Source organism: Microchirus variegatus (assembly GCF_963457635.1).
Source record: "Microchirus variegatus genome assembly, chromosome: 3".
Classification (NCBI taxonomy): Eukaryota; Metazoa; Chordata; class Actinopteri; order Pleuronectiformes; family Soleidae; genus Microchirus; species Microchirus variegatus.
The window spans coordinates 25,935,162-25,962,188 of NC_139804.1; the positions used below are offsets into that span (position 1 = coordinate 25,935,162).

Genomic DNA, 27,027 nt, shown 5'->3' on the forward strand with positions numbered 1-27,027 from the left:
TATTCGTGTTGTAATCAAAGTTGATGGGTAGTTGTGCTCTTGGCAAATTAAGCATGTACAAAAAACTAGACTTCCATGAATGCACGTCAAACGCATATCACAAAGAAACATGTACAGTCGAATGAGAATACTTAAAGTCGAATACTTAATTCTGTTCGGTTAAAAACTAAAGTCTGTCAGAGCATGTTTAAACTCCTGACTCCCAACTTTTATTTTGATTTAATTTCGAAAACATGCATATGCAGTGTATCTTTTGCAGAATATTCAAGGTATTTAGTTGATGAATAATATAAATACAGACCATAACTGTCTAACAGGTCGCTTGACAGGCTTCAAACTTGACAAGTGACTTGCGAAGAGCACCAGTGAGTGCAGAGCTGACGTTGACAATGTTTGGAAAAGAATATACAGCAGTACGTCAGTAGAAATGCTAAAGGAGCCACTTCCGTCAACATACAAAACAGGAAAATATTGAACTTTACTTACTTAAAAAAAAAAAAAAAAAAAGGTAACAAACGGTACAATCAAAACCATATTCCTCTAATTCCAACTGACTCTCGAGCCATTTTATAGAGCTTTTAAAACGCTTTACTCTCAGACACTGCAGCAATAAACGTCTATTGTAAAGCAGATCAACATATGAATCTAAGTTTTAAAACTATCGTTGTCTCCAAAGTAATGCCTATACCTCAACAGTGGTGTTTAACTAACTGTATTTTGATATTGTTTTGCACATTAACAACACATTGACACATGTTCTTATGTCACCATAATGGAGAGTATAATGGACATTAATGGAAAAGAAGATAATCTCACGAAGACGGTACACTGGAGTGTGTGTCTGCTGTAAAAGAAATGTGGCATGGAATTGTATGTTTGGATTGGAAATATATGGGTTGTGCATCGTTTATTTAGTTATGGCACTTTGAATGTGGAAAAAAAAAATATATATTCTCTTAATAATAGATGACTATTTAATGTCAATATTACACGTTGCAGCATGTGCACTTTGTTAATTTATCTCTGAATGTCTTACTATGTTTTAGCTATAACAGCCAACTGTGTCACAAATGATGATGATGATGATGATGATGATGATGATGATGATGATGTATCCGTGCTACCTGTGATGTCTCAAACTGGTTGCCTGTGTCGCCCAGCTACTAGTTAGCGATGGCTGGGACAATCCTATAGTATTTGACATTGTTAAAAATAAACTGTGCATAGGTCTGTGTTTAGGTCTGTTATTAGTGGTCTTATTATGGGTTTTACTGTGTATGATTTTAGAATCTTTGTTTTCCCAGATTGACAAGTACTGTGTGTTTCCCCATTTTTCGTAAGCATATCTTACACATGAGAACATATTCGTTACATTTTGAAGTAGCTGAGAAATCCTTCCAGCTCGAGGTTTGTCGCATCTTTCCAGGACACTGCTGTCTGTGTGTGTTCATGCATGTTTAAATTGCCGGGTTTGTGTTCTATACGCATAACATTATGGGCAAATTTGGTGCAAGAAGGTTATGTTGTTAATATAACGTCATAATTACATGAATATAAAGAGTAGCTGCTTTATTCCTCAACCAGAAACGGTTCCGTCAACAATGAACATGAATACCAATACTAAACAGATGTGCTGTACAGTATCTTTGTCATCGTTTTGGTTCCGAGTTAGCCCTGCATATTGTTATTATATCACTTCAACATGTTAGTGGACACCAAACTAATGCTTGCACTGTGCCTCTTGAAAGCACCTGCCATTATATTATGTATTTAAAATAAAGATGGAAATGTGACTCTTTTTTTTCATCATCATCTGTTTTCTGTTCCTGCTCATCCTGTTCGGGTCTGGCAAAGGACAGTGAGAAACATCAATAGTCTGCAAATCTCACACAGAAAAGCCCAAGTTACTCAGTTTTTGCTGTGATATGACTGTCCGGCATTACATTAGTACAGGTCCTCCCACCCGGTCATTTAGTTAAAAGAAATGTCCTCCCATCACATGAGCTTGACCTATGGTTCTTGGCAGTGTCAGTGCCATATTTGGATTTACTGTAAAGGTATGCCATATCTCTTACACTGTGCATCGCAGAGTAGCAGAGTATATGAGCAGCAGTTTCAACCCCATTAAGTCAAGCTATGCGCTGATGTCACCGGGGAGGAAAACCTGGAGCTGCTCCACTGAGAATCATTCGAGGTGACTTTGTAAATGCAGCATGTATTTTCAGCTTTTACAGCCAAACATGATTCATTTTGCTTCTGAACTATTGCCAACATTGAAAACAATCCTTATTTAAAACAACAAAACACCTATGTCACAGGAGGGGAATTATTTTACAATTCCGCAGGGTAGCAAGTAAACCATACGTTTGAAAGAGCATCACATGCCAAAAGCATTATTTATATCATTCTATTTAACAGCATTTTTCTTCTAACAGTATTAAAGCACAAAACAAATATATACTGGCTACACCACTTAAATGAATTGTGAGCTCTGCATTTTTTTTTTATGCAATGCTGCAACACAGCGTAATTAATGCTTTATTCATATTTTCAATTATGAAGGTAACTCTTTTGTCAATTTGGCACATTATCTGACAAAATAAACGGAATCTGTGTATTTTATTAGAATTATGCTGTATAATTAAAAACTTCAACTTATCAAAGTGAGTTTCAAAAATCACAACCAAACTATTAAACTAGACCGCAATGTGCACATGCACAAAAGCATTACAACACATTTTCTTTACTTAAATATAAAGTCTGTATTACAGTAATAAAATACCTGAAAGAAGGGACAAAAATGAACCCAAGCTTTAACTGCAAACACACACAGCCACTGACATTGCAGTCCTTTCTTAAAATATGTTCTAAGTTTCAAAACATGCCCCTGAAGTTATGCACATTCGAAACACCCACAGCTTCAAATCCCAATGCCGCACACACGACAGCACATAATATTAGACTGAAAGCCTCCAACATTAGTCTTCCAACAAAGTCCAGTTGCATGTTCTGCAAAGGATTCATTACGTATCGGCACGTGTCAAACTTGTCAAACTTACAACGCTTAACTTTCAAAGTGTGTGTGCGTGCATGTGTGTGTGTGTCAGTATGTACTGCATAACGGCTCTTGACTTTAGACAGGACTCACCTTTGGATAGTCCTGCTCCCCACTGATAGGTGGATGAACGCACGGGCATAAAAATAACAGCACAAACCGCAGGGACAGAAAAAGGCAGACAAAGGAGAGAAGAAAAAAAAACAATGCAAACACAAAAAAGAGTGAGCTACTAACATGCGAAATGTAAAAAGCAAACAAAAAGGTGCTGGACAGACGAGTGGAGACAGTTTAACATGCCGGGATGAACAAAAAGAGGAAGAACAGATGAAAAGGAGAGGTAGAGAGCGAGGCCCAACCCCACTTGTCCTCCACCACTCGGGATGCTTTCTGAAATGTGCTCACTCATCGGCTGGTGCAAAAAGAGGGAGAGAGAAAGGAAGGGGGGGGGGGGGGGTTAGAGCAGGTGGAAGTGTAGGGTGAGAGGGAGGTTAATCAGGAAAGGAGGCAGAAGTGGTCGGTGAGAGAAGATGGAGGTATGGTGAGACTCAGGAATGGACTCGGAGTCGTTCAGCAGCTGTGTTCAAACTGATTCAGCTGTGTGGCTTCACTGCAGCATTTCACTGCCTTGGCCGTCCCAGAAACAGATCCTCCACTCCCTCCCTCCCTCCCTCCCTCCCTCCCCTTTCTCTGCATCTCAGCTCACCTCCCTCCTTTGCCTCCTGTCACCTCTCCTCCTCTTGCTTCTGTTGTCCCCCACCACCACCTGTTCTCTTTCTCCCCTGTCCACTCTAACCTCCTGTGCTTGTTCTTTTCCACCTTGAACCGCTCTTTCCCCTCACCTCTCCTGATCCACGATCACATTCTCCTCTCCTCTCCTCTCATCAGTGTAATGCCCTCTTTTGCTCCGCCTTCCTTCTATACACAGCCTCCAAGGTGACCCTGTCCAGAGGCAGGTGTGCGCCTGTGTGCTCACGTGTGACTATATCTTAGAGTGAGTATACAATCCCTGTATGTTCACGTCTCATTCAGTACTTCTCCTATCCATTTGCCTTCTAATCTGTAGATTCCCATCCATCCATTGTCTACCACTTTATCCTCCACATGAGGATCACGGTGTGCCAAATATAATTTGCTGCATTAAGGTACATCATGTATGTAATTGTTTATCACTGCTGCCCCCATACATAAATATGGAAATGACATTCAAACCTCAAGAGAGATGGATCACCTGAGTGTGTGTGTGTGTGTGTGTGTGTGTGTGTGTGTGTGTGTGTGTGTGTGTGTGTGTGTGTGTGTGTGTGTGTGTGTGTGTGTGTGTGTGTGTGTGTGTGTGTGTGCGTCAGTGTGTACATGTCTTTGCAGATGTTAGTTCAGAACCCTCACTGTGAGGATATTTTTGCAGATTCTTTTCATTTTTGAGGGTTAAGGTTTAGATTAGACACGTAGCTGAGATAGTTAAGGTAAGGGTAAGAGGCGAGGGAATTAATTGTGTCTCTGAATGTCCTCACAACTGGTTTGTGTGATAAGAACACATTATATATAGTTGGTCAATTTCTTCTTCATGTGTTATGCTACATGTCAGTTAGGAGAATGTATCACTAATGTAAGAGAAAAAGGGGGGGATTTACTATGTTCATTGACAATACAGTGTAATATCCGTACAGCTGTGAGGCAATCGCTGTATAAGCTACAACTTACAACGTGCCAAAGCCCCATGGAGTGAAAAGTGATGCCAAAACATCAGGCATAATCAGTTAAATGCCAAATCATCGCTGATTTTGTCAATTTAAAAAGGCAAGTAGGTGCCGAAGTAAAAGGAATCATGACAGCACTGAATAGAGCAGACGTGAACGGGAACAAATGTTTCATGTTTTGAGTTTGAATAAGCTCTAAGATATCTGAGTGGCAGTGTGGCAGTGTAGTGTTAGGGCTTGGACGCATGACATTTCTCCTCCTTCCGAAATTAAATAACGTTCGTAACATGACATAATGTAACATGCAATATTTACTTTAATATTTATCTAGTACAGAATTAGACTTTAGGACGTGACCCTGTGCGACTCTGATATTGGTGATGACACTGTTAATGTGTCAGTCGATTGCTGAGGAAGTCATGAATCCTGTGAATGAGGTCAGGCAGCACATTCAGGTTGTGTACTTTGGCGATCCTTCACTGCCACAGGTCTGTGTCGAAGGCTGCGCTGAGATTGATGAAATGTGCACAAGAACCGTGTGATGTTCTGGCTGGAGGTGCCATGTTTGTAACGTGGTGTGAAGGACACATTACGGCCCCTTTGTGCCTTGCAGGGAAAACCATGTAGGCAAGGATCAGTGTCAATGTGGACACTGTTTTGAGAGAACATGTTTTGTTTTTATGGACTCGCTGTCTCGGTCATGTTCCCTTTTTGACCTTACAATGTCGGATTTGCTCTCAGTTTCTCACCACAGTTGGTTAACGGTGTTGTTTGTTACAAATGTTGTAAAACATGTGTTTTTGAACTCCAAAGCTTGTAATGTACAAGCTTTAACTCCAGACCAGGTACAGTAGCCTATGTAATAGCATTTTATTTATAAAGACAATGAACAATGCATTAGATTGTGTAGCATATGTTTTCAACCCAGCTTGTATGAAATAAGATGGGTTAAAATAATCATGGAGACAGTATTTGAACATTAAAATACGACCTACATTCTGTTGCTTTCAAAACAACGTAATGTTTTTAAGAAAGTGGGGATGGTAACATTGCAATAACGACGACATATAGGTCTGTACTATGAAAAATTCAGCTGCAGCTACAATAGTTGGTGTCGATTATCAATTGTATAATGAACATACATCAGTTTATAACAATAAGAAATATATATATACATAAAGATAAAATTAAATTGCTATTGCTGTTATTATTGCATCACAAATGTCTATACCAAACACAGTCCGTCCTGTAAAGCCTGTCCAAACATGTAGTCACACTGTACAAGTGCAGAGTCACAAAGTGCAAAGATAAAGAGAGATAAAACATGGAAAAGTTGACAGGATGAGATTCTGCCCGTGCATTAGCCTTGCACAACACTGGTGTGAGGCAGAGGCATGAAATGGGAGAAGCAGGAAAGTGGAGACGGGAGTAAAGGCTGCAGTAAAGGCAGGGGTATGTGGTATGTGTTAAGCACCAGCCCGTGTGCGACTTGGAGACACTCTTGAGTAAGGCTGACTCAGCTTTGCTGAGTGCATGTGTGTTTGTGTGTGTGGCAGCAGTTATCAAACCACCACCCCCTCCTCCTCCTCCAACCCCATCTCTCTTCCATCCCCTCCTCTCACTCTCTTCACCTCTACCTCTGCAGTACCTCTCATACCTCCCTGTGCTGGCTGGGGAGACACGCATTTTCCCTGTATTTCTGCCTGACTGCGGGCTCGGCTCCAGCACCCCCCCTTCCTGAGCATCTCACGCATGTTTTTACTCCCCCACCACCCCCCCACCCCTCCAGCCTATGTGTCTCTCTTTGGGGTTTGTTGGCCAGTCTGCTTCCCGTGCTGTTGCTGATGCTGCTTCTGTAGCAGTGGAGGTTTCTGACACTACACTGCAACGCTGCAACTGCTCAGCCTCGCTTCCACTCTGCCGTTCACCTCACGCTGCTGGATAATCACTGAGTCTGCCAGCAAAAGAGGACAGGAGGGGAGAGAAGCACAGGGGCTCTTCATGTAACTGCTGCATTCTTCCGTCTGTCTGTTCCTCTGCTTTTCTGGGCTGCTGGAGTGCAGTGCAGAGGGAACAACTGGGCAGGCAACAGAACAGAGGCAGCTCTGTGAAGGAATCTATCCTTCTCTTTTTGCGCTTCCTCCCTCTGTTCATTCCTGGGACAGAGTGCAGAAGAGGAGAGAAGAGGGAGGGACTGGGAGCAGGACTTCAGGCTGCCCTCAGCTGCACAGCTCCAGTGTCCAGATAGACACATGAATGACACAGGCATATTTACATAGATTAGACACAGCTGGGGCTGACCACACTGGCAGAAAAGGGGATAGATTGACAAAGACACACATTCTATTAATACAGAGAGACCGGCAAGACCACAGACTGACAGACAGGGGGTGTCATGGCGTCAGTGGACAGCACCACTTTGAGTGTCTCTGGTCGGCTGAGATCTGGGGATCTACTTCATGCTGGTCTAGCAGTTATCCTGCTGCTTGGTGAGTTATACTTCTCTCTTGATACCTCTATTTGCCCTGTCACTCCTCACTTTTCCACTGTAGTCAATCAGAATATTGTACTTTTGTTCCTTGTTAAAAAACATTAGTGACAGCTTGTGTGTGGGTTAATCCCCTCTAATTATCTGAACATTTAAACTTCTTGCTTCAGGTTTCTTTTATGTCCATCTGGGTGGGCGGTTCACTGCTGTAACAATAAATCCATGCCGTCTTTTTTTTATTACTCCACACCAACAAATGCTGTTCTTTGCCTCTGTTGCTTCTCTCTCCTTAACATTGTTTTTCCTACAGCTTAAGTCTGGAATGGTGATGATGTCACAGTGTGTTGCTGCACTCAGGGCATCAAGACCAATACCATCCAACCCTTGGCTCATCTGAACATGGAAGGGTTAAATGTCTGGATGATGAGCTGGATGATTGATTAGTTAAATGGCTCTTTATGGGCGTAGTTAATGAGGTGACACTTTCAAAGGAAAGATGCAATCAAAATAATCAAATACAGGAAAACCTTTGGTGCTACAAAAAAACAACAACATCATTTAATGCACATGCATATTCATAAACATACGCCATGTGTACAACTGTGTACGTCTGGATGTAGTGGTGCATCGGTGATCTGTGCTCTTGCTCCAGCACTCCCTGATGTTGTTGGAGCGCCCAGTAGTGCCCCCATATTAGCATTTCCTCCTTGAGCTCAGTTGAGTGAAAACTCACCACAGTTTACAGCTGAGGTTTATGGCACAAAAACAAGATCAATGGACTTACGCGAGGAGCTACTGTGGCAATTCAGTCACAGAATGAACCCAAAACTAACTAAATCAAACTGGCTTCTTTCTCTTTAAATGTTTTTGGTTGGAGATATAACAAACCACTGAGTTACCTTTAAGAATATCCCCCACCAAGGTGTCATTTGTCACAATGGCTTCAGTATAACCAGTCTGGCCATATCACACTTGTGCATACAACCAACAGAAGAGTATAATATACTCTTCTGTTGGTTGTATGCACAAGTGTGAACAAACATAATATTATTATGTTTGTTTTTAAGGGTTAGCATGAATAGTATAATAGAAGTTTGTGGAATTTTACAAGGGACATTTAGACATTCTTCAGTTCTTTAAGGGTGGGCAAATCCACAGTGTTTAAATGCCAGGAGTTGTTCTCTTTAAATGTCAGTTAAGAAAAAATGTCATGCATACAGTAAGAAGCAGTCCTTCATATTCAAACAATACAAAACAAAACAAAAAAGAACCTTTAAAGCCTTTCAATTGATTATGTTGTGCAAGTGGCTGCATAGGTGGAGTAGTGGCTAGCACTGTTGCCTTGTAGCAAAAAGACCTGGTCCGAACGAGGGCTTTTCTGCATGGAGTTTTCTTGTTCTCCACATAATGTGTGTGTGTTTTCTCTGAGGATTCTGGTTTCCTCATCCAAACACATGCAGAGGTTAATTGGACACTGTAAATTGCCCATATGTGTGTGAATGGTTGTTGCTGTCTCTATGTGTTGGCCGTGTAATGGACTGGCCACCTGTCCAGGGTGTACCCCACCTTTCGCCCCGTGTCGGCCGGAACTGGCTCTAGCAAGGGTGCGTCTGTGTGTTGGGTTTGTTTGGTATCTCTTTTGAAGACCTGTTCTGTGATAACCACTGACCTTGTCAGGATCAATAATCCTCACGGGGACCACAGCCCAATCCTAATGCGGCAAAGACTCATTTCTGATTCACTGGTTAAAGGCCAAGTTTGCAGAAATTGTCGGTCTGATGTTTGTAAACACAGCAGAAGCAAAGTTGGTCCCTTTCCCTCTGCTTACTTACAGTAGCATCACTAGTCCCTGATAATAAACTCACTAACACGTAGGCCACACTGGCTGTGTGTATGTGGTGGAACTATGCCTGGAACAGCTTTTCACAGACAGGCTTGTAAACAGATTAGGTTGCTCTCAGTGTCTGAGACACAGACACAGTAGCTTCTACTAACCAGAGTGGTCGCTCGTATGATTCAAGTCTACAGACCTAGTTTGTCAGAACTTACATTTATCAGTATACAGTTGTCTTTATGTACACAGCCTACACTGCAATCTATACCATTGGAGTAACGTTACATTTGTTGTAGAAATGCTGATACTTTAGCTTCTAGTTTCCCCGCATCACTCTCCATCTCCTTCCGCTCCTTCACTGCTCACGGGTGCTCCCAGATTCAGTCCCAGTTTGTGTGTGTGAATACGATGTACCCTTGTTATTAGTTACCAAGTTAACACAATCGCAAACAAAATGGAAGCAATACCACAGTCCTGAATAGTAAATCAAAAGTAAACCAGAAACAATCCAGTACTGGTGTACTGTCAATCATTGTCACCATTAGTTCACCTTGGGTGAAATGAGGCTGATGATGATGATTTTCTTTTTTTTACTGATTATACACATTATGCTTAGATTTAGGCACAAATAACAGCAGTGGCTCAGTAGGAAGAACAGGCTGTCTTCCAATCAGAAGGATGAGGATTGATCTCCAGCTTTTATTGTGTGTTATAACCAGTTTGGCATAATCTACTTATATAGTGCATTCATTCACATTATTAATGTACCTTAACTGGTGGCTTGATGGTGAACCGGTGGGAGGCTATGTTAATCTGCCTATAGTTGATCAAGGTTTGTGAGGTTTTACTCTGAAAACTTGCCGCTGTATGTTCTCAGAATGAGGGAGAATGTGACCACATTTGCGGTTGGCACTGACTGGTTTAGTGCTATGTACAAAATGTAAATATAGTAAGAATTTAGCTTTGTTCTGTTGGAAAATATTTTTTGTCATGATTCAAATATTAGATTTTATTGATTTCTTCGGAACCTTTATCTGTGGACCATTACACAAACTGGCGGCAATCTCAGGGCATGAGTCAAACAACCACCTATACCTTTTATTTTAGATTTTTACCCTTTTTTTTTCTCCTTTGTGACAACAGTATCTGCCTTTGTCAGAATCACAGTACTTATCATAGCTGCCTATTCACCTGCAGTCTGAAGTGACCTATATTCTAAGGTTATTTTACTGAAAAAGTACATTGTAGTTCTGTTGCCAAAACACCACAGCAATCCCATGCAATGAAAAATAAGAGTGAATCAAACTGAAAGAAAGGGCAGAACAGTGAACCTTAAACCACATAACAATAAACTATCTTCTGTAATAATATACAGTTCACACTGTAGTCAAGGATCTGATATATGTGTAACAGTACAGTCAGTTAAGTTTATCTCATTAAGAGACCATTAGATTATGACCTCAGTGCTACATTAATCTTCCACAAAGTATCACTCATTTGACCACAAACAGGTGTGCAATATCCAAGCCGTCTTTTCCACTTCCAAAAGCCTCAACCTCTGGATCCATATGTTAACATAATGAATTATGCAGCAATGAGAATTATAAACAGCAAACAGCAAATGATCAGTTGTGGTTAAACAGGAATCATAGTCCAGGTAATAACTCAGAGTTTACCAGTAACATTTATCAACACTTGCTATATACGTAAATGCCATGATTTAAGACAGTGTTTTTCAACCTTTTTTGAGCCAATGAAAAAAATCACGAGGCACACCACCAAACAAAAATGTTTTTAAAAAATGATACTCTGTAGCCTATATTAACAATTGAGTCATTCTTATCAAAGTGTCTTGAATATTTATATCCATATTATTTGCAGATAATTAATTATTTGTTTTCAAAAAATGTTTTTAGACCAATTAGGTGAAATTGGATCATTTCCCACCGCACACCTGACCATCTCTCACGGCACACTAGTGTGCCGCGGCACACTGGTTGAAAAACACTGATTTAAGATATATTGTTGCATGTTTATATTCTATAATCTACAATGTTCAGTCAGGAACACTCTCTTCAAAATAAACCACTTATTGTAACAAATGGAAGTATATTTGGCACTGATGGCTCCGCTCTTTAGACACTCAGCCAAGCTGCATGCTCAGCCAAACAGGGAGCACAATGCAGGAAAGTCTCTGTACAAGAGTGAACCCTGGCATTGAAAAATGTATTTCTTTGGCCTGTTAGACTGTGATCTAGAAAGACAGAGGCTGGTGTGGTGGAGCCAAAGCTTTGCCAGCGGCAGCAGTGTGAGGCAGCATTGGTGTAGCAATTTAAAATGGACCACCTTGATTTTAAATTGGCAGAGTTTGGAGGGTGAATGTTAGACTGCTGACTGTCAGCTGATTACAGCTGGGGCGTATGACGACCGTGTCCTGGATGAACTGAGTTACTAAGATATGGCTGTAATTCCCTCCCATACTGCCACTCATTCACCTTGGAGAGGACATCTCAGTTCCCCTCACCTCTCTGTGTCCATCCCTCCATTCTTCCATAGTGACCTATCCCATCACTTCGAACATACTGTACCTACACAATTACCCCTAGTCCCCCATTCATCTCTCCTCCTCCTGTACACTTTCCATCACTTCTCTCTCTCTCTCTCTCCCTCCCTGTCTCTTAGTCGCTCATAGAGGTAATAGTGTCCTCAGTCAGCTCTCTATGGGTTCAACTAAGAAATACATTAACCCTTTACTCTCTGGCCTACTTAAGAAAAATAGAAAAAAAAAAATAACCTTGACAGTCAGCCAAGGACACACACATGCACACACACATGCACACACACGCACAATCAGCTGTCTTTCCTCCCATCAGTGATTCAGATATTGATGTTTCCCAAATGGGACAAAGAGATATTTGATAGTGAAGCTAAAAATAACCGACATTCCGGTCTATTTCTCATGGACACACAAACACACACACACACACACGTGCAGATACACCAGAAGAACACCCCACACGTTCAAAGGCAGCCTCACAACACATTACTTCACATGTGCATGACTTTTGTCAGGACAAACTGTAGAGACAGAAGATAAGTGGACAAGATAAAAAAAAAATGGGTCCGGTGTGAAATGAAGGAGGTGTGAAAACTATTTCTAGCCATGAGAGAATGGCACTGCCCTCAGATATGTTAAAGATCATCATGCTTCCAACACACCCAGGTCTGCTACAGGGAGGGGAGATCCTTCCTCGTTTTCCTTGGTTACAAACTTTGGGCAAAAGGACAAAAGAGAATTAAATCTCGTACTTAACATAACAAAGCCGTGAAAGGATTGCAACCAGCAGCCACCTACAGGAAACATATCCATTATCTTAGCTATTGCTTAGTTCACCACTGTTGCAACTACGATACACGTCGGTATGTCCCTACTTGACTTATTTATTTATTTATTTATTTGTAGCATTCTCAGAGGAACAAGTCAAAAGTCAAAAGGTAAAACTTTTAGAGGACCAAATGTATCGGTGATACTGAGGCGACACTGTACATTCAGAACTCAACAAAGGAAGAATACGGCCAAACACAGTGATACACCACATTTATATATTTTTATCAATTTGATATGCAGATTTGTATTTTTATACTGTATAAATTCATAAAACATGTAGTCTTTATAATTATTATATGTATTGATATACATATATATATATATATATATATATATATATATATATATATATATATATATATATATATATTACTATATACTGTATATTATGTTCCCATGAATATGAATGATGTCAGTTGTTTACTCCAATCTTCTCCTTTAATTGCAACATCCTTTCAATTAATTTGGTACGGAATGTCACAGCTTTACTCAAAACTTTCTCATATTTACATATATGTACAGTATATGCGCGAGTATGTGCATTTTTCAGGTGTCATAGAAAACCACATACCTTCCGGTCAGCACTGCATGGAAATATTGATAGAGAAAGAATAAAAAGAGACGCTCCAAAGTGGCCAGTGGTGTAATGTTAACCATATATCACATTCATACTTGAACTTGGTGATAGGAGCCTTCACGTTAACTCCATTTTCGGTTCGCTTTGGAAATGCCATAGCGATTGATTAGTGTGTTTGGACTGAAACATCAAAAACAAATCTAGATTTGAATATGTGTAATTAATGCAATATATATATATATATAGATTTAACTCCTGTTGTGTAAACTCTAATGCTGTTTGCACCATGTCCAAGTGCAACATGATCCTGAGCGGGTCACTGTGAGAGCATTTAAAAATAGGCCCCAAGTGAAAGACACCAGAGCAACAATCTGGGAATTACACCAGCTGTCATTGCAACACCAACAAAACCCACCGTGCAAAGCCCAAATACCAGTGTAAATTGGCACCATCTGTTTTCTACACACAATAATGATATTTAATACGTTTTATTTCTAATTCTTTCCTCTCTTTTTAAATGAAAACAACCTTTTATCTACCTTTCTGTTAATATTTTTTATTGTTTACTTCCTCTCGTGGTCCAGGTGTATGGAGTGTTGGGGGACTTGAGGTATCTACAGGTAAAGTGTCTACAGTCGAAGCGATGAATGGCTCCACAGTGTTGCTGCCCTGTACCTACTCCTCCTGTATTGGCATCAAGAATCTCCATTTCAACTGGCACTTTAATGACAATGGAACCATGGACAAGGTACATTGTACAAAAATCTATGCAGACACTCACAGCGCGCACACACACACACACACCCTCAAAATAAAGATTATTTCCAAGTGGAGAAGTGATACGACATACATTATTGTGCAACGGTCTTGAGAAATTTGTGTGACCTACCCTTACAATACAATAGTATGACAAAACTGGAGTGGAACCCTGATTAGAGTGATGTTCCTGATAAATGTATTTCACCAGAGATGCTTGATCATTACATACATGGTATATGAATTAAACGCCAACTTCCAGTCACATCCTGCCTTGAGACTTTGCACAGTGCTGTAATGTTAGTGTTGATATGGGGCAGTGCCGGCCCAAGCCTCCATGGGGCCCTAAGCATAATTTGATTTTGGGGCCCTCTGTTACTGCCAATAATAATGATTATTGATCATTCACACACTTACTATACTAAAGGTATTCTACTTATTCTACTCTGAATAAGAACTCTTAACGGTTCAAAATACACTCAGTTGTATTACACATGTAATACAAAGATTTGACTTTTATATGTGAAAAACACAGGATTAAATAAAATAAACAAATAAATATCAAACAAATACCTAAATAATAATGTAAATCAACAGAGGCACCCAGAACAAGGTAATACAAATGGTTTTTAAATAAAATATAAAGTTAAATAATCACAGCTGACAACTATGTTAATTGCTCTTGCGGACCCTCTAGTGGTCACGGGGGCCGTAAGCAGCAGCTTAGTTCGCTGATGCCTTGGGCTGGCCCTGATATGGGGCATCAACTTAAGGGCCTAACGATTTGGGGAAAATATTTAATTGAGAGTTGTAATTGCAATTTAATTTGTGATATATTAGTCTAATTTTGGTCTATTTTTTTTTTACTTTTTAGACAGACAAAGAGAAACCAGTAAACAGTCCCTTTTTTTTTATTTATCACTGTGACCTCAACTCCTGCACTTTAAATGTCATGCTAACACTGTACACTGTTACATTACTGTTTTTGTCCAAATTATTGTTTGTAACCTGTCTCTTATATCTAATCTGATATTTATTATGACGAATAAAGGTTAAATAAAAAAGTATAATTAAAATAAAATGTGTTTGATTGGCAACAAATCTAAAAGAGAGCAACAATTACTCAGGCTCTCACTGTGTTAACCTTGCTTAAACGCTCTCTGATTTAAAATCGGCGTGTCATTCACTTAATGTTTGATTTACAATGAACTGCAGCCTTTGAATTTTCAAATTGCAATTCTTAAGTTGAAAAGTTTAATTGGTCAGTCCCATTGTATGCACACTCAGGTATACAGTATTGCATACATGTATTTGTAGTGAAAATGTATAGCCACTCAAAGGAAAAATATGCATGAAGAAGCCCACACCTTGTGACTTGATATGGGGGGCCGTGTAGGTCATAATTCCTTTTTTACCTCACACATACACAATTTTACCTCTCACATACACAATTTTGTCTCTCACATACACTATTTTTGGCTCTCACATACACTATTTTTGGCTCGCACATACACAATTTTACCTCTCACAATTTTACCTTTCACATACATGTTTTTACCTCTCACATACAATTTTTTTTACCTTTCACATAATTTTTTTTGTTACCTATCACATAAATGTTTTTTTACTTGTCACATACATTTTTTTCACCCCTCGCATACAATTTTTTTTCCAAAAAAAAGTGAATGTATGAGGCAAAATTGTATATGTGAGAGGTAAAATTGTGTATGTGTGAGGTAAAAAAGGAATTACGGCCTACACGGCCCCCCCCCCCATACTTGACACGGGCATTGTTGGCAGCATTTTAGGATAATCTGCTCATCTGTACAATTGGGTGTGTTTGTGTTTGTGTTTGTGTGTAGTTATGTCAAGGAGATATCCCCATGGAGGGTGTGGAGCCCCGGGTCACTGTGTTCCATCATCGTGTGGATTTTGTTGGATCCTCAAAGACCAACAACATCTCCATACTGCTGTGGAACATCACCTTTGATGATGAGGGAGAGTACATCTGTTTTGCCAAAAACCCAAAAGAGAGAAATCGCAACCACAGTGCTACCTTCCATCTTAAAGTGGTGGACCAAAGTATGTGTCAAATGCACACACCTGCCCATACATGGAACTCAGGAAAAAAAATCTAAATGAATCATAGTATGCTTGTGTATATTCTTTCACCTGTTTTTGCTTTGTTTCCCTCTTGTCAACTCTTTCTCCCTCACAAAATATTTCCCTCTCTTCATCTTTTCAGTGAGGGAGATTGACAACACTCTGACAGTCCTCATTGTCTCAGTGTTGGGTGGCGTCATTGGAATAACAATCATTATCATGGTGATAAAGGCCTTGGTTGTTCGCTTCCTGCTGAAGGATGATGAGAAGAAGTAAGTAAATCAATCTGTTGTAATAAAGACATTAAGGCTTAAAGAATACATTTAGCGAATGTGTGCCTGACTTAAAGCATTGAGTTAGACTTGGTAAATTAGTCTGTGTAACGCGATAAATAAAGCGATTTTCAAATCATGTAAACTTCAGAAAAGTTCTGTCAAATTCAGCAGCATTCTCTGCTAGTAGACTTTATTGAGGACCAGAGAAGATGAGCCCCTTTGTTTCTTGTTTTTTTTGGACAGAATATCAATGTAAATGCTGGTATCAAAGCTGGTATCAAACCGTAAATTTGTGCTTTTGTCCCCACTAAAGAGTGAATTTGAGTGGGTGTCTTACTTGTACTTCACTTTCTCATCTTCAGGAGTTTTTCCTGTGTGTTTTTGCATTTAGGGAAAGCATGAAGCAGTTACCTGAGTGGTTAAAACGTGCTGAGGATTTGTATATCTAAAAAATCCCAAACAGATCACTGGATTTATAACTTTTTTTTTTTTACTCCATATTTGTAATTTTTGTAATTTTTGTTTTGCGTTTAAAATGTGTAACATTTAGAATCTTTGCATTTGGTTTCCACGGTTCTTTATGAAAGTGATGCTGTTGTCTTGTGGAGAGCCATTATCTGATTTGTAATATATAAAGGGATAATTGAAAATAAAATAAATGTTTGCACGTAGTATTCGTCTTAGCAATGTACTTAGTACTTTGTCTGAATGTTTGTCTTCTCTGTGCTCTGCAGTAAAGAATGTTTGGTGAGCTCAGGGAATGACAACACAGAAAATGGACTTTCAGGAGCCAAAGCGGAAAACAAAGGGACACCAAAGGCCTGAGCAAAAATGTTAAGTATGTCTGTGTATATGTTAGACAAACTTAAATGCTCAGAGAAGATGCTGTTATCAGTGGACTGTTTAATCTTACTAGTGGCTAACTAATAGAACATGTTAATGTCTCTTTAAATTCATGCTTGTTATTTGGAGAACTGTGCACAGGCCTGGATTACTCCCTCACGTATGCGACAGCCCATTTGCTCCACAGTGCACATCGTCTGTTGCAAATTTTGCTCTAGATTTTACCGAGCCTCCTACTTATTCAACAGACTGACATAAAAAATATGTTTTTTTTGTTGTTGTTTTTTTCCCACAATATTATATCCACCAGTCAGCTGGAGACCAGCAACAAAGTTTAACCCTCATTCAACACCAATTCATGTTCACCAATAAACCCAAACCTAAATTTAAGCCAAATAAAATTAATTCCAATAACTAAATTATTTACTGTACATATCCAACTATGAATACATTTTTAAAGTCATACATGAATACGTTATTTAAAGTTATTTAGCTATTATTTAAAAGTATTTTCCCATAGTTCTCCATAGTTTTTGTCCTGATCTACCTACTGAGTGGATATGATAAAATCTGCACTTGAATTGTACTGCTGTTTACTGCTGGACCAAGGTTTAGTGCTAAAACTGCACATGTGAATCAACTACTATTCCATTTCAAAGGTTTCAAAGTTTGAAATTTAATTTATCTGATGCTGACAACTGGGCTTTCTTATGTGAATAATGGATCCAGGTCTGCACATGTTTTATTGTTTTGCTTTAGATGAACCAACACAGGTGCCTGTTCTGCTTCAACTCCCTCTGCTGGTGAGAGGATAAAAACACAGAAAATGTATATTAAAAAAAAAAAAAAAAAAAAAAAAACTCATCAAAGACAATCCTAGTCTACCCAGCTCCCAATAGAAAGGAATGAACTAAATCATGCTGCTTCTAATAACCAATGCATTTTTAGCATGTGCGCATTTTATATAACAGCATATATAAGTATATGTTGTCTCCTACCACAGTACAGAAACATTCACGTGTCTCTGTATGGTCGCATTTATCCCTTCACATCAAACTCAACTGAATGAAGCCCTGTAAAACACAGATAAGCGCCTCCAAACACAGCTACAAATGTTCAAACTGAGGTCAGGTATATAAAATGTCCCTCTTTCACACCTGTAAAAAGAAGTGTAAGAACTTTGTCTAAATTTTAATTTTACAATGCAACTCATGGAGTGATTCACTGAAAGTGGGAAGAGCAAGTCCACGAATACTCGTCGCACCACGTTGGGACAGATCACTACAAAAGAATGTAACGACTCTGTCAGGGAATACATCTTATATTTTGTCCAAAAAAAAAAAAGTATATAAATATATATATATTTTACTTCATTACAAAATAATATCAAATGTGTTAATGTTATTATAAGATGACTGAATGAATAGTCCAGTAGGCCAGATCTGTGCTACTCTACATCTCTACACTCAATTGAATTGATTTGAATGCACTACATGAGTATTCAAGAGTTTGGAGGAAGCTCAGAGTTGAACATATAACAAACACATGCATATATATACACATAAATTTAAACTCTGGAACATGCTGAAATTACACAACGTGTATCATTGAAGAAGTGACCCCATTTTGTTTAAGAAACAACAAAGTATTTATAATATAATTCCTAATCCTAAGGGAAGTCGGCATAGACGAATAATAATTTGCCAATTGGTAACCAGAACCTCTTCGTGCCTCTCAGTACGAGAGGTCACTTCTGTGGCGCTGGCGGGCGTAACCTGCTACACCCACATGCATAGCCTGCATAGCCATGACAGCTGAACGCTACACACGGACATCGGCACACACACGTATGCTGACATACTTCGAGTCACTTTGATACCAGAGTGTAGTCCACTGGCCTTGCGTTATACAAACAGTACAGCACTTTACCACTGTTCAGAGTGGCTGCACAAAACGGGGAGAAAAAAAAAAAAAAGATGAGGAAAATCTCCACAGTCACCTGTTCCTTCCTCTTAGCTGAAACCAACATTTTTGTTTGTCATGTTTAACTGACAACAACATTGTGTCACAATGGTTATGGCATTGACTGACTGCGCGTTGTCTTATTCGGAAACAGAGCTCTACGGCAAGATTGTATCTTATTTTTCTACTCGTTCACTTCTGTTGGCTTGCTGCTCTCTAATACTGGAGTGCGTTTCCCTTCTTGCTTTCAATGGAAGCAATAAGACAGACATCAGATTATGCAATAAACTGTTTTCAAGGCACTTTATAGTAGATGTGTCTGGACATGTGATAGCAAGTCCTGTCTGTCCAAGGTACTGTTCATGTGTCGCTACACCGTACTAATGTATCTCAGCTGGACTAATGCACTGACATTAGGTTCATGTATCTACATTAGAAGGATTTAACTGCATTGGATCAATGAATATTAGATCCCTTTTACACATAGTATAAAAATCCCTGCATAGATGGAGTGTATAACAAGAAGAGTTAGAACTCAATGCTACATCATAAAAACCTCTGGGAAAAAGAAGCCTATAAGCACAAATGCTTGGTAGGAAAATGATCAATCAATTGTACATGTTTTGTTTGTGTGCAGATGTGCACCTAGTTGTGTCATGATACTTATATAGTTTAACCTTAACTGACAGCACAATTAGTTTGTATAGTCAGATTAAACACCCCAGCGTTGTATCAAGGCTATAGTCAGACAGGTGGGAAAATGTCTTTAAACGACGCTTGATTGTTGAGAGGACCCACCGCAACTCTAGCTCTCTTTTTCTGCACAAGTTTTAAGAAAACAAAGAAATCTGATGACCGTTTGTCAACTACAAAATGCCATGCAAAAATGCTCTGTCATTGGTGTTTAATTTTAATTTTGGAAATTATGGATTCACATGAATACACTCTAAACATAATGTGTTTCCAACTTCCTCATGATTAGGTTTACAACATATTAGAAATTAGGACAAACATTTGCGATATTTATCATCTGGCAGTTTAATTGTTTACCATTTTTTCCATTGGGGGGATTTTATTGCTGGGTGTAAAATGGGATCAAGTCTATGATCTATGTGGAACTGAAGTAGTGATTGATTTGTGACGTACTGTAAGTACTTCAGGAATCTGCACTGACTGTACAAAGTTTCCTTGTCGTGTTGTAAAAAATGAATGTTATGGTTGTAAGAATGCACCACACACACACACACACACACACACACACACACGCACATATACACACACACACACACGCACACACACATTTAACACATCTCTCTGTAAAGAGAGGATAGAGTCTTCCTGAGGGAAACACCACTGTGGATTTGATCTGTCTGTTGGTGTACTGTTACTTACTCTTCCATACCTTTAACTTATAGCATTTTAACATTTTGGTGGTTTCATGTAGGGATTGTGATGCATATTGTGTACATTTGTGGCCACTGTTCCAATTGTCCACCACCCCCACCCCCCCTTTTTTTTTTTTTTTCTTTTTCTGTGATCGCTAACCTGAGTTCTATGTTCTCTAGAGTGAGGTCTGTAAATCTGCCTTTCAGTTTGTGAAGACTGTCTGTTATTGCTGACTTTCTCAGTCAGTATGGATTTTTATTATTATTATTATAGAAGTTAAACGACGAAAAAGATACAAAGATCATATCAAAATGCACCTGCAAAATAGACACAGGCTTGTGTCATACAGGAAAGTATAACTAGCTGTGGAAGGCCAGCCTTCGGGCGATTTTTACTTGGTATAAAACCACCAGAGATATCGGCTTCCTCCATGAAGTGCATATCCTAAACCCTTTTATGAGTTGATGTCAGCAGGCTGCTTGCAGGGTTTGCTGCAGTACAGACTCTGCCCTGTACAGTGTAACATGATCCTCTGCAGTGGTGCAACACATTAGAGTCAATACAACACGATTGCCACCTAGTGGTAGATGCCTAACACATCATCTTGGCTTGTCGAGCAGAAGCTGATATGACATAATGACATTGATTATTAATTTTCATCCAGATTGTGAGGGTTGCAAATAGTGTCACTAATAACTTAGGCTGTAACTTTAATTTGGTTATAATTAGTCTTGAAAATATTGCTACTTGTGCTATATAGTGCTACTAGTTAGGTTGTTGCTAATCATAGGTCTACACATAATGTAATCCCTGCTTTCTCTACGTGGATAATGGGTGACACGTACTAAGTTTACATAAAATGTATTCGGGAAAATGTAACAATTTGGCCTGGCATCTATAGTGAGCACTGAATATGTGCATATAATCATTCCTAGTGTCATATTCTTCACTTCAATAACAAAGTGTTTGGAGTTCTGACTGACCACTACGGTTCTTTTAGAGTTGATATTGCTCTTACTGCCAGAGCGGCTGAAACTCATACTGCCAGTCCAAGAGTCTCATGTCTGCTGTTTTTACAACACTGTTACAATGACTCACAACTCACTTTGTACACGACGGACAAACATTCTATTACGGTCTTCCACTGTACCAACGACATTTAAGTACTAAAAATGTGTATGATATCAATCGATATGACTGTGTTTCTGGCGGCTGAAACTCACACTGCCAAGTCAAGAGTCTGACTTCTGCCCTTTTGCTTCCCACATTCCACACGGATGAAAAGATTAAACCACTGTTGTAATGTTTGTCTAACTCAGCAAAAAAGAAAGGTCAATTTTACTACAGTCCTGAGGCAAGGAGATAATTAATATGCTATGTTTCCATAGCAATCAACAGAGTGACAATAAAGCATTGCCAAACTGATGCATATTGTGTGCGTCAGTATTAAATCACTTGCCCAAAAATCTGCCTTCTATAATCCTGACCCCATATACCAAGGCTCGCTATAGAGATTTGAAATACAAGCACAGGCTGACACTTATCTTTCCACACTTTTCTCATGGCAGTCCTGTATTTTGAACAATTTTCACAGTATTTTATATCCAGTAGGTGCAAAAGTATAACACATTTTTATCTACACATCATCTTAAGCTCTCTAACTCCACTGACAAAATAATAATAACAATGCTACTTTATAGTCAATCTCAACCTAACAGCAAATATCCAGTCTTGCTTCGAAATTAAAACACAAACACATTCATAAAACACACACACAAGAAAAAAAAATCTGCAACCCAATTTTTCCTGGGTCAATATTTCTCTGAATGTTCAGCTGTTTGTCTGTGTTTGTGACCATGTTGCTCATGCTCCCTTCATGACTATGCACCTCAACCTTTTGACTTGTTAAAAAAGAATACATACTGAAAATAAAAAGCTGATTGAAATCCCCAGAGTGTTGTTGTGTCTCACTGTGTCTTTCTTTTTTTCCCCAGTCAGAAGGAATGAATGTTCAATCATCTATTACTTAATACAAGACAGTTTCACTTTTTGTGGGTGATATGACGTATAGGACTGTCTCAAATTCTGTGATCGTTCACATTTGGAATGGAACGATGTGACTGAAAGTTGGTCTCATATTATGTTAACAAACTGTTGTTGCTCAATGCAGCCATCTGATGGAGGCTTTGTAGAAGTGCATCCTGTTAGTTTCTACGGAAGATGACTGCAGTGAAGTCCATCTACTGCACAGAACTATTTTTCAGCATTCAACATTTTAACCTGTTACTTTTAAGTAAGTCAGGATAGTGTGTCAGCGAGAAAGCATGCTTCATGACCCAGAGGAAGCTAAATGGAACTCAGCCATTGTTAATTGAATTATTTACACTTGTGCTTTTCCTACTGTGACCTGTCAAACCGTTGGTCATAGAAAAGGAACATTCAATTTAGGGGTTGTTTTTTTGTCGTTGCACCCATTTCCTTTTTATGATACGACAGAAATTGCATTTAAGGTTCTCATCACTGCACCACTGTGACGGCCATAAACATGTTGATGTTTTTAAAAATGTTCCATGCCTTGCCGTCAACCTTCCACCTAAGGTAAAGTGCTGACACAAAAACAAGGTGGTAAAAACATCACGTCCACGTAAAGAGAAGACATGGACATAGGCTCCATGATAGGGGAAATTACAGTTATAACCCTATTGAAAAGTTCAAACACTCAGGAGGGATGAGAAGTAAACTCACCAGCCACTTTATTAGGTATTCAACTGCTGCTTAATAAAAAAAAATCTATTTAGCCAATTATATGGCAGCTCCTCAATGTGTTTAGGTATGTACACATGGTTAAGACGTCAACACTGAGCATTAGAAAGGGGATGAAAGGTGGATTAAGTGACTTTGGACATGGTGCCATATGGACTGGTCCAAGTATTGCTGATCTATAAGTATTTTCATGCATTTCCAGGGTGTACTGAGAGAGGTCCAAGAAAGAGGAGATACCTATTTAATGACAGTTCTCTGAGCAAAAAAATGTTTTAAGGACGCCAGAGGTCAGAGGAAAAGAGCGGGGTCGTACCTATGTTCCCCGTTTTTCCCAAAAAAGGTCCACTTTGTATGTGACAGGGGAACATAGGACCCTTTTTTTGAAAAAGGGTAGGGTTAGGATTAGGGTTAGAGAAAGGGTCCTATGTTCCCCGGTCGCATACAAAGCGGGGAACATAGGACCGGGGAACATAGATACGGTCCCAAAAGAGCCAGACTGGTTCAAGATAATAGAAAGGCAACAGTAACTCACGGCAGTGACCACTCTCTGAATGCACAACAATTGAACTTTGGAGCAGGTGGTCTCCAGCAGCAGAAAACCACAGCAGGTGCCACTTTACAAGGTGTCCTGTGTACCTGTGTAATAAAGAGCTCAGTGAGTGGATATTCAATATTCAAAAAATATTATCACCCTAATTATTTAACAATGATATTCCACGGCATGAAGTACTATTTGAGGAGTGTATTTAAGATTAATACATTCAGTAATAAATAGGCCAGCATAAATAATAATAATAAGAAAAATACTCATGTTTAATTTAATTTAGTGTTGAATTTTCCGTAGTATTTTCGGTTTAACCCACGCCAAAACACTTAAAAACGGCTAGCTTAAATGTTTACGCTTCAACTACAAATAGTAGTTAGCATCAAAGTCCTGCTGTAAAGTGATTTCCGGTTCCGGAAGCTGCTGCGATCAACGTAGAAAAAAAATACACAACGTGCAGTTTTGCGTTACAGTGCTGAAGGGACGTTTGTTTGTTCGTATGTTTTTTAAACGTGGTTATAATGATTCAGAACAACTGAAACAACTGTTCATTGCTTGGGAATCACAACGCACTGCCTCTGTGACGTCAAAACAGACGTTACTGATTGGAAGAGGTGACGACACCTAATCAAAGAAGTACGACAGGTGTGTATGTAGCCTAAACACGGCTAGCTTTAGCTAAACATTTCACTGTGTGTTGAGCGAGAAAAACAGACCTCGTGTCGGCTCCAAAATGAACAATTCTGTAAAGGAGTTGTGACAAAAGACTCCTGCTGCGTTTTGTAGGCAGTTTACGTAAAGCTACATCTGCATTTTGTTTTGTTTGTTTGTAAAGTTTATTTCATTCGCTTAACATATGAAACTACGTTTTCTAACGAAAATAACAACATCAAAAGTAATGTAAAGGAGCAGAAAGAATAAAAATATTCTAATATCTGTAATATAGCCCCTCTTTCACAATACACAAATAATACATACAGTGCTTAACACATTTAAAAGACCATCAGCCAATATAAGGTTTATGTCACATTTTCCCTAAATTAGCAGTATTGGTAATTATCAAAACCATGTGTAATGTTTCTGTAATGGTTTATGCACCAGTATGTAGAAGCTCTCTTCAATGAAACTATATTTTAATGCTAAAATATAACTATTATTGTTTTCCGCAAACGTTCAAATATACTGTTTTACAATAAAGTAGGAAAGAACATTATTAGTTCTTGGTTAAGATGACAGAGTTATAGATATTTATGTGTTAGTGTTTTAGTGGTTCCTTTTTGTTCCTAATCTTAATTTGTCCCATAGTCTTAAAGACTCCCTTCACCCATACTGTGTTCCATCAAACTGGTTCTGATTCTAGTTCCGAGAAAAATTTTTCATATGTTTTCTGTTAATTGCTTGGAAGGTTTTTCTTTTGTGCCTTAAACATTATTTGCAGAATGCAGTAATTTACCAGATCATCACATTTAAGCAATTCTCATTTGATAATTAAGCGATTTGTTGGATCCCGTATATTGAGTCTTATGGCTTTCTTCTGTAATACAAAGATTGAGTTCTGCACAGTGAGTCAGATTTGGAGCAATTAATGATTTTATATCAAGTGTACATAGCTTAATCATTCAGCATACATTTTACTCTGTGTAATGCTAATGATTTCCATATTTTTCCCACCCAAAACAAATTCTCACATACTCTTTGAATTGCAATGCCTTCCACAGTAATTTTTACTTCCATTTTATCTCTGTTGCCAAATATCATAATGATAGTTTTATCAAGATTCGTAGATAATTTGTTCGTACCAGTTTTTCTGTAGAATTTGTCCTTGCTCTTTTTCAACCACATCCAAAACCTGATCCATCTCTGTTCCACTGTAAAATAAAGCAGTATCATAAGCAAATACTATATATTTAAGCTATTTGAATATGTTCCTCCACTATAACCCCAGGCTCTCTGTGTTTTCACTTGGTACTTAAATGGTGCTCTGTTTTTGTATATCTGTTTTCTTTATGTTCTTGAGCTCTGTTCATATATTCCAACTTTTTTTCCCCCATCTATTTGGAAAACAAAATAAACTTTTGTCTGACAACTTATGAAGTTGACACTGCTGATGTGTCAGCAAATGGCCTTGAGGGAAAACCTCAGCTAAAATGTCATCAAAAAGACAGATGTTGCCAATAACACTAATGGTTCTTATGTTAAAGTCTCCCAATAAGCCATGATAACGTGACATTGCACCACATTGACAATGATTGATTTGTCCTGAGTGTGAAGTATCTAAAGGCTAGGCTTTCTATTAATTTAAGTGTTTGTACTTATGAATCAAAACTCTGCATCCAGCCATAAACCTGCAGCTGCTCTGCAGTATGGAAAGTACTTACCAGAGCTGCATGATATGCTAAAATAAAAAAAATAAAAATCATATTGCAATTTTGTGAAGTATTGTGATTGCAATAAAATGATGATTTGATTTTTGATGTAGTGAATTTCTGCAGTACTGCAGAATTGTATCATAAAGCTATTCATTCAAATACTTCTAGTGTCTTTTAATATGGATATTGCAGCACTTAAAACATATTATGGATTGATTATTTTGCGACTAAACTGTGTATCCTTACTGCTGATATAATTCATTTAGATTTTGGTATTGACTACTTTCCTCTATTTCTATATTTAAAACATATAGTGCGACTGGAGAAAACGATGTCTTCGACTGCATCTCCTCTGCTGTGGGCACCTTCAGTCTTCTGTTGTCGTTGAGGTAAGACAAACTAATATCGTAGATATCTCTGAGAGACCGACATGATCTTCATGGTGACATTACATTACGGGCAACCGCTAAATTCAGTATCTATATTGTTCATAGAGAGCAACATATTGATTTTTATCACGTCTGTTTTAAGGTCTATTGACCGGTGTCGTAAGCACTCAATGCTGCAGCTACTGTCAAAGGTTATTGACCAGTTTTCTCTCTCTCTACGCCCTAAGCATCCCATCCATCTGTATGTCCTATTAATTGCCCCGCAACCGGGAACCTGACAAGGATCCCACCGTCTGCTGTTACTGGAAACAGAGATAAATAATCTTGATAGACTGTAGCATTGATTACTTGTCACATCTCTCTGTTGACGATACCAGTGCAAGGGGAACATCAGTTGGAATTGATCGGGATGAGTTTGTACCTTGAGTTGTGTGTGTGTGTGTGTGTGTGTGTGTTCCAGGTATTACTCATGTTGTGAGGACCTAAATCTGTTTGCACACCCACATGGGGCCAAAAAACTAGTCCACATAACGTAAATTATTACATTTTAAGGTGAAGACGTAAGGTTAGGATAGGGTTAGGTTAAACTTGGGTTAGG

The 27,027-nt window shown here is 38.8% G+C and overlaps 1 protein-coding gene across 1 annotated transcript; it reads left to right on the top strand.

Moving 5' to 3' along the window:
- Positions 1-7,005: 7,005 nt before the first annotated feature.
- Positions 7,006-22,271, top strand: LOC310924336 (sodium channel regulatory subunit beta-4-like). The gene is made up of 5 exons (XM_083886043.1): positions 7,006-7,241; positions 13,624-13,787; positions 15,658-15,877; positions 16,041-16,170; positions 16,908-22,271. The coding sequence occupies exons 1-5, from the start codon at positions 7,148-7,150 to the stop codon at positions 16,996-16,998; spliced, it is 699 nt and encodes a 232-aa protein (XP_083742169.1). The 5' UTR covers positions 7,006-7,147; the 3' UTR covers positions 16,999-22,271.
- The last annotated feature ends 4,756 nt before the right edge of the window (positions 22,272-27,027 follow it).

Bases quoted from the DNA above. Each gene is read 5' to 3' on its own strand.
- LOC310924336 (XM_083886043.1), top strand. From the start codon at position 7,148: ATGGCGTCAGTGGACAGCACCACTTTGAGTGTCTCTGGTCGGCTGAGA. The intron at 7,242-13,623 runs GTGAGTTATACT...CTCGTGGTCCAG, and splicing joins AGCAGTTATCCTGCTGCTTG to GTGTATGGAGTGTTGGGGGA. The intron at 13,788-15,657 runs GTACATTGTACA...GTTTGTGTGTAG, and splicing joins ACAATGGAACCATGGACAAG to TTATGTCAAGGAGATATCCC.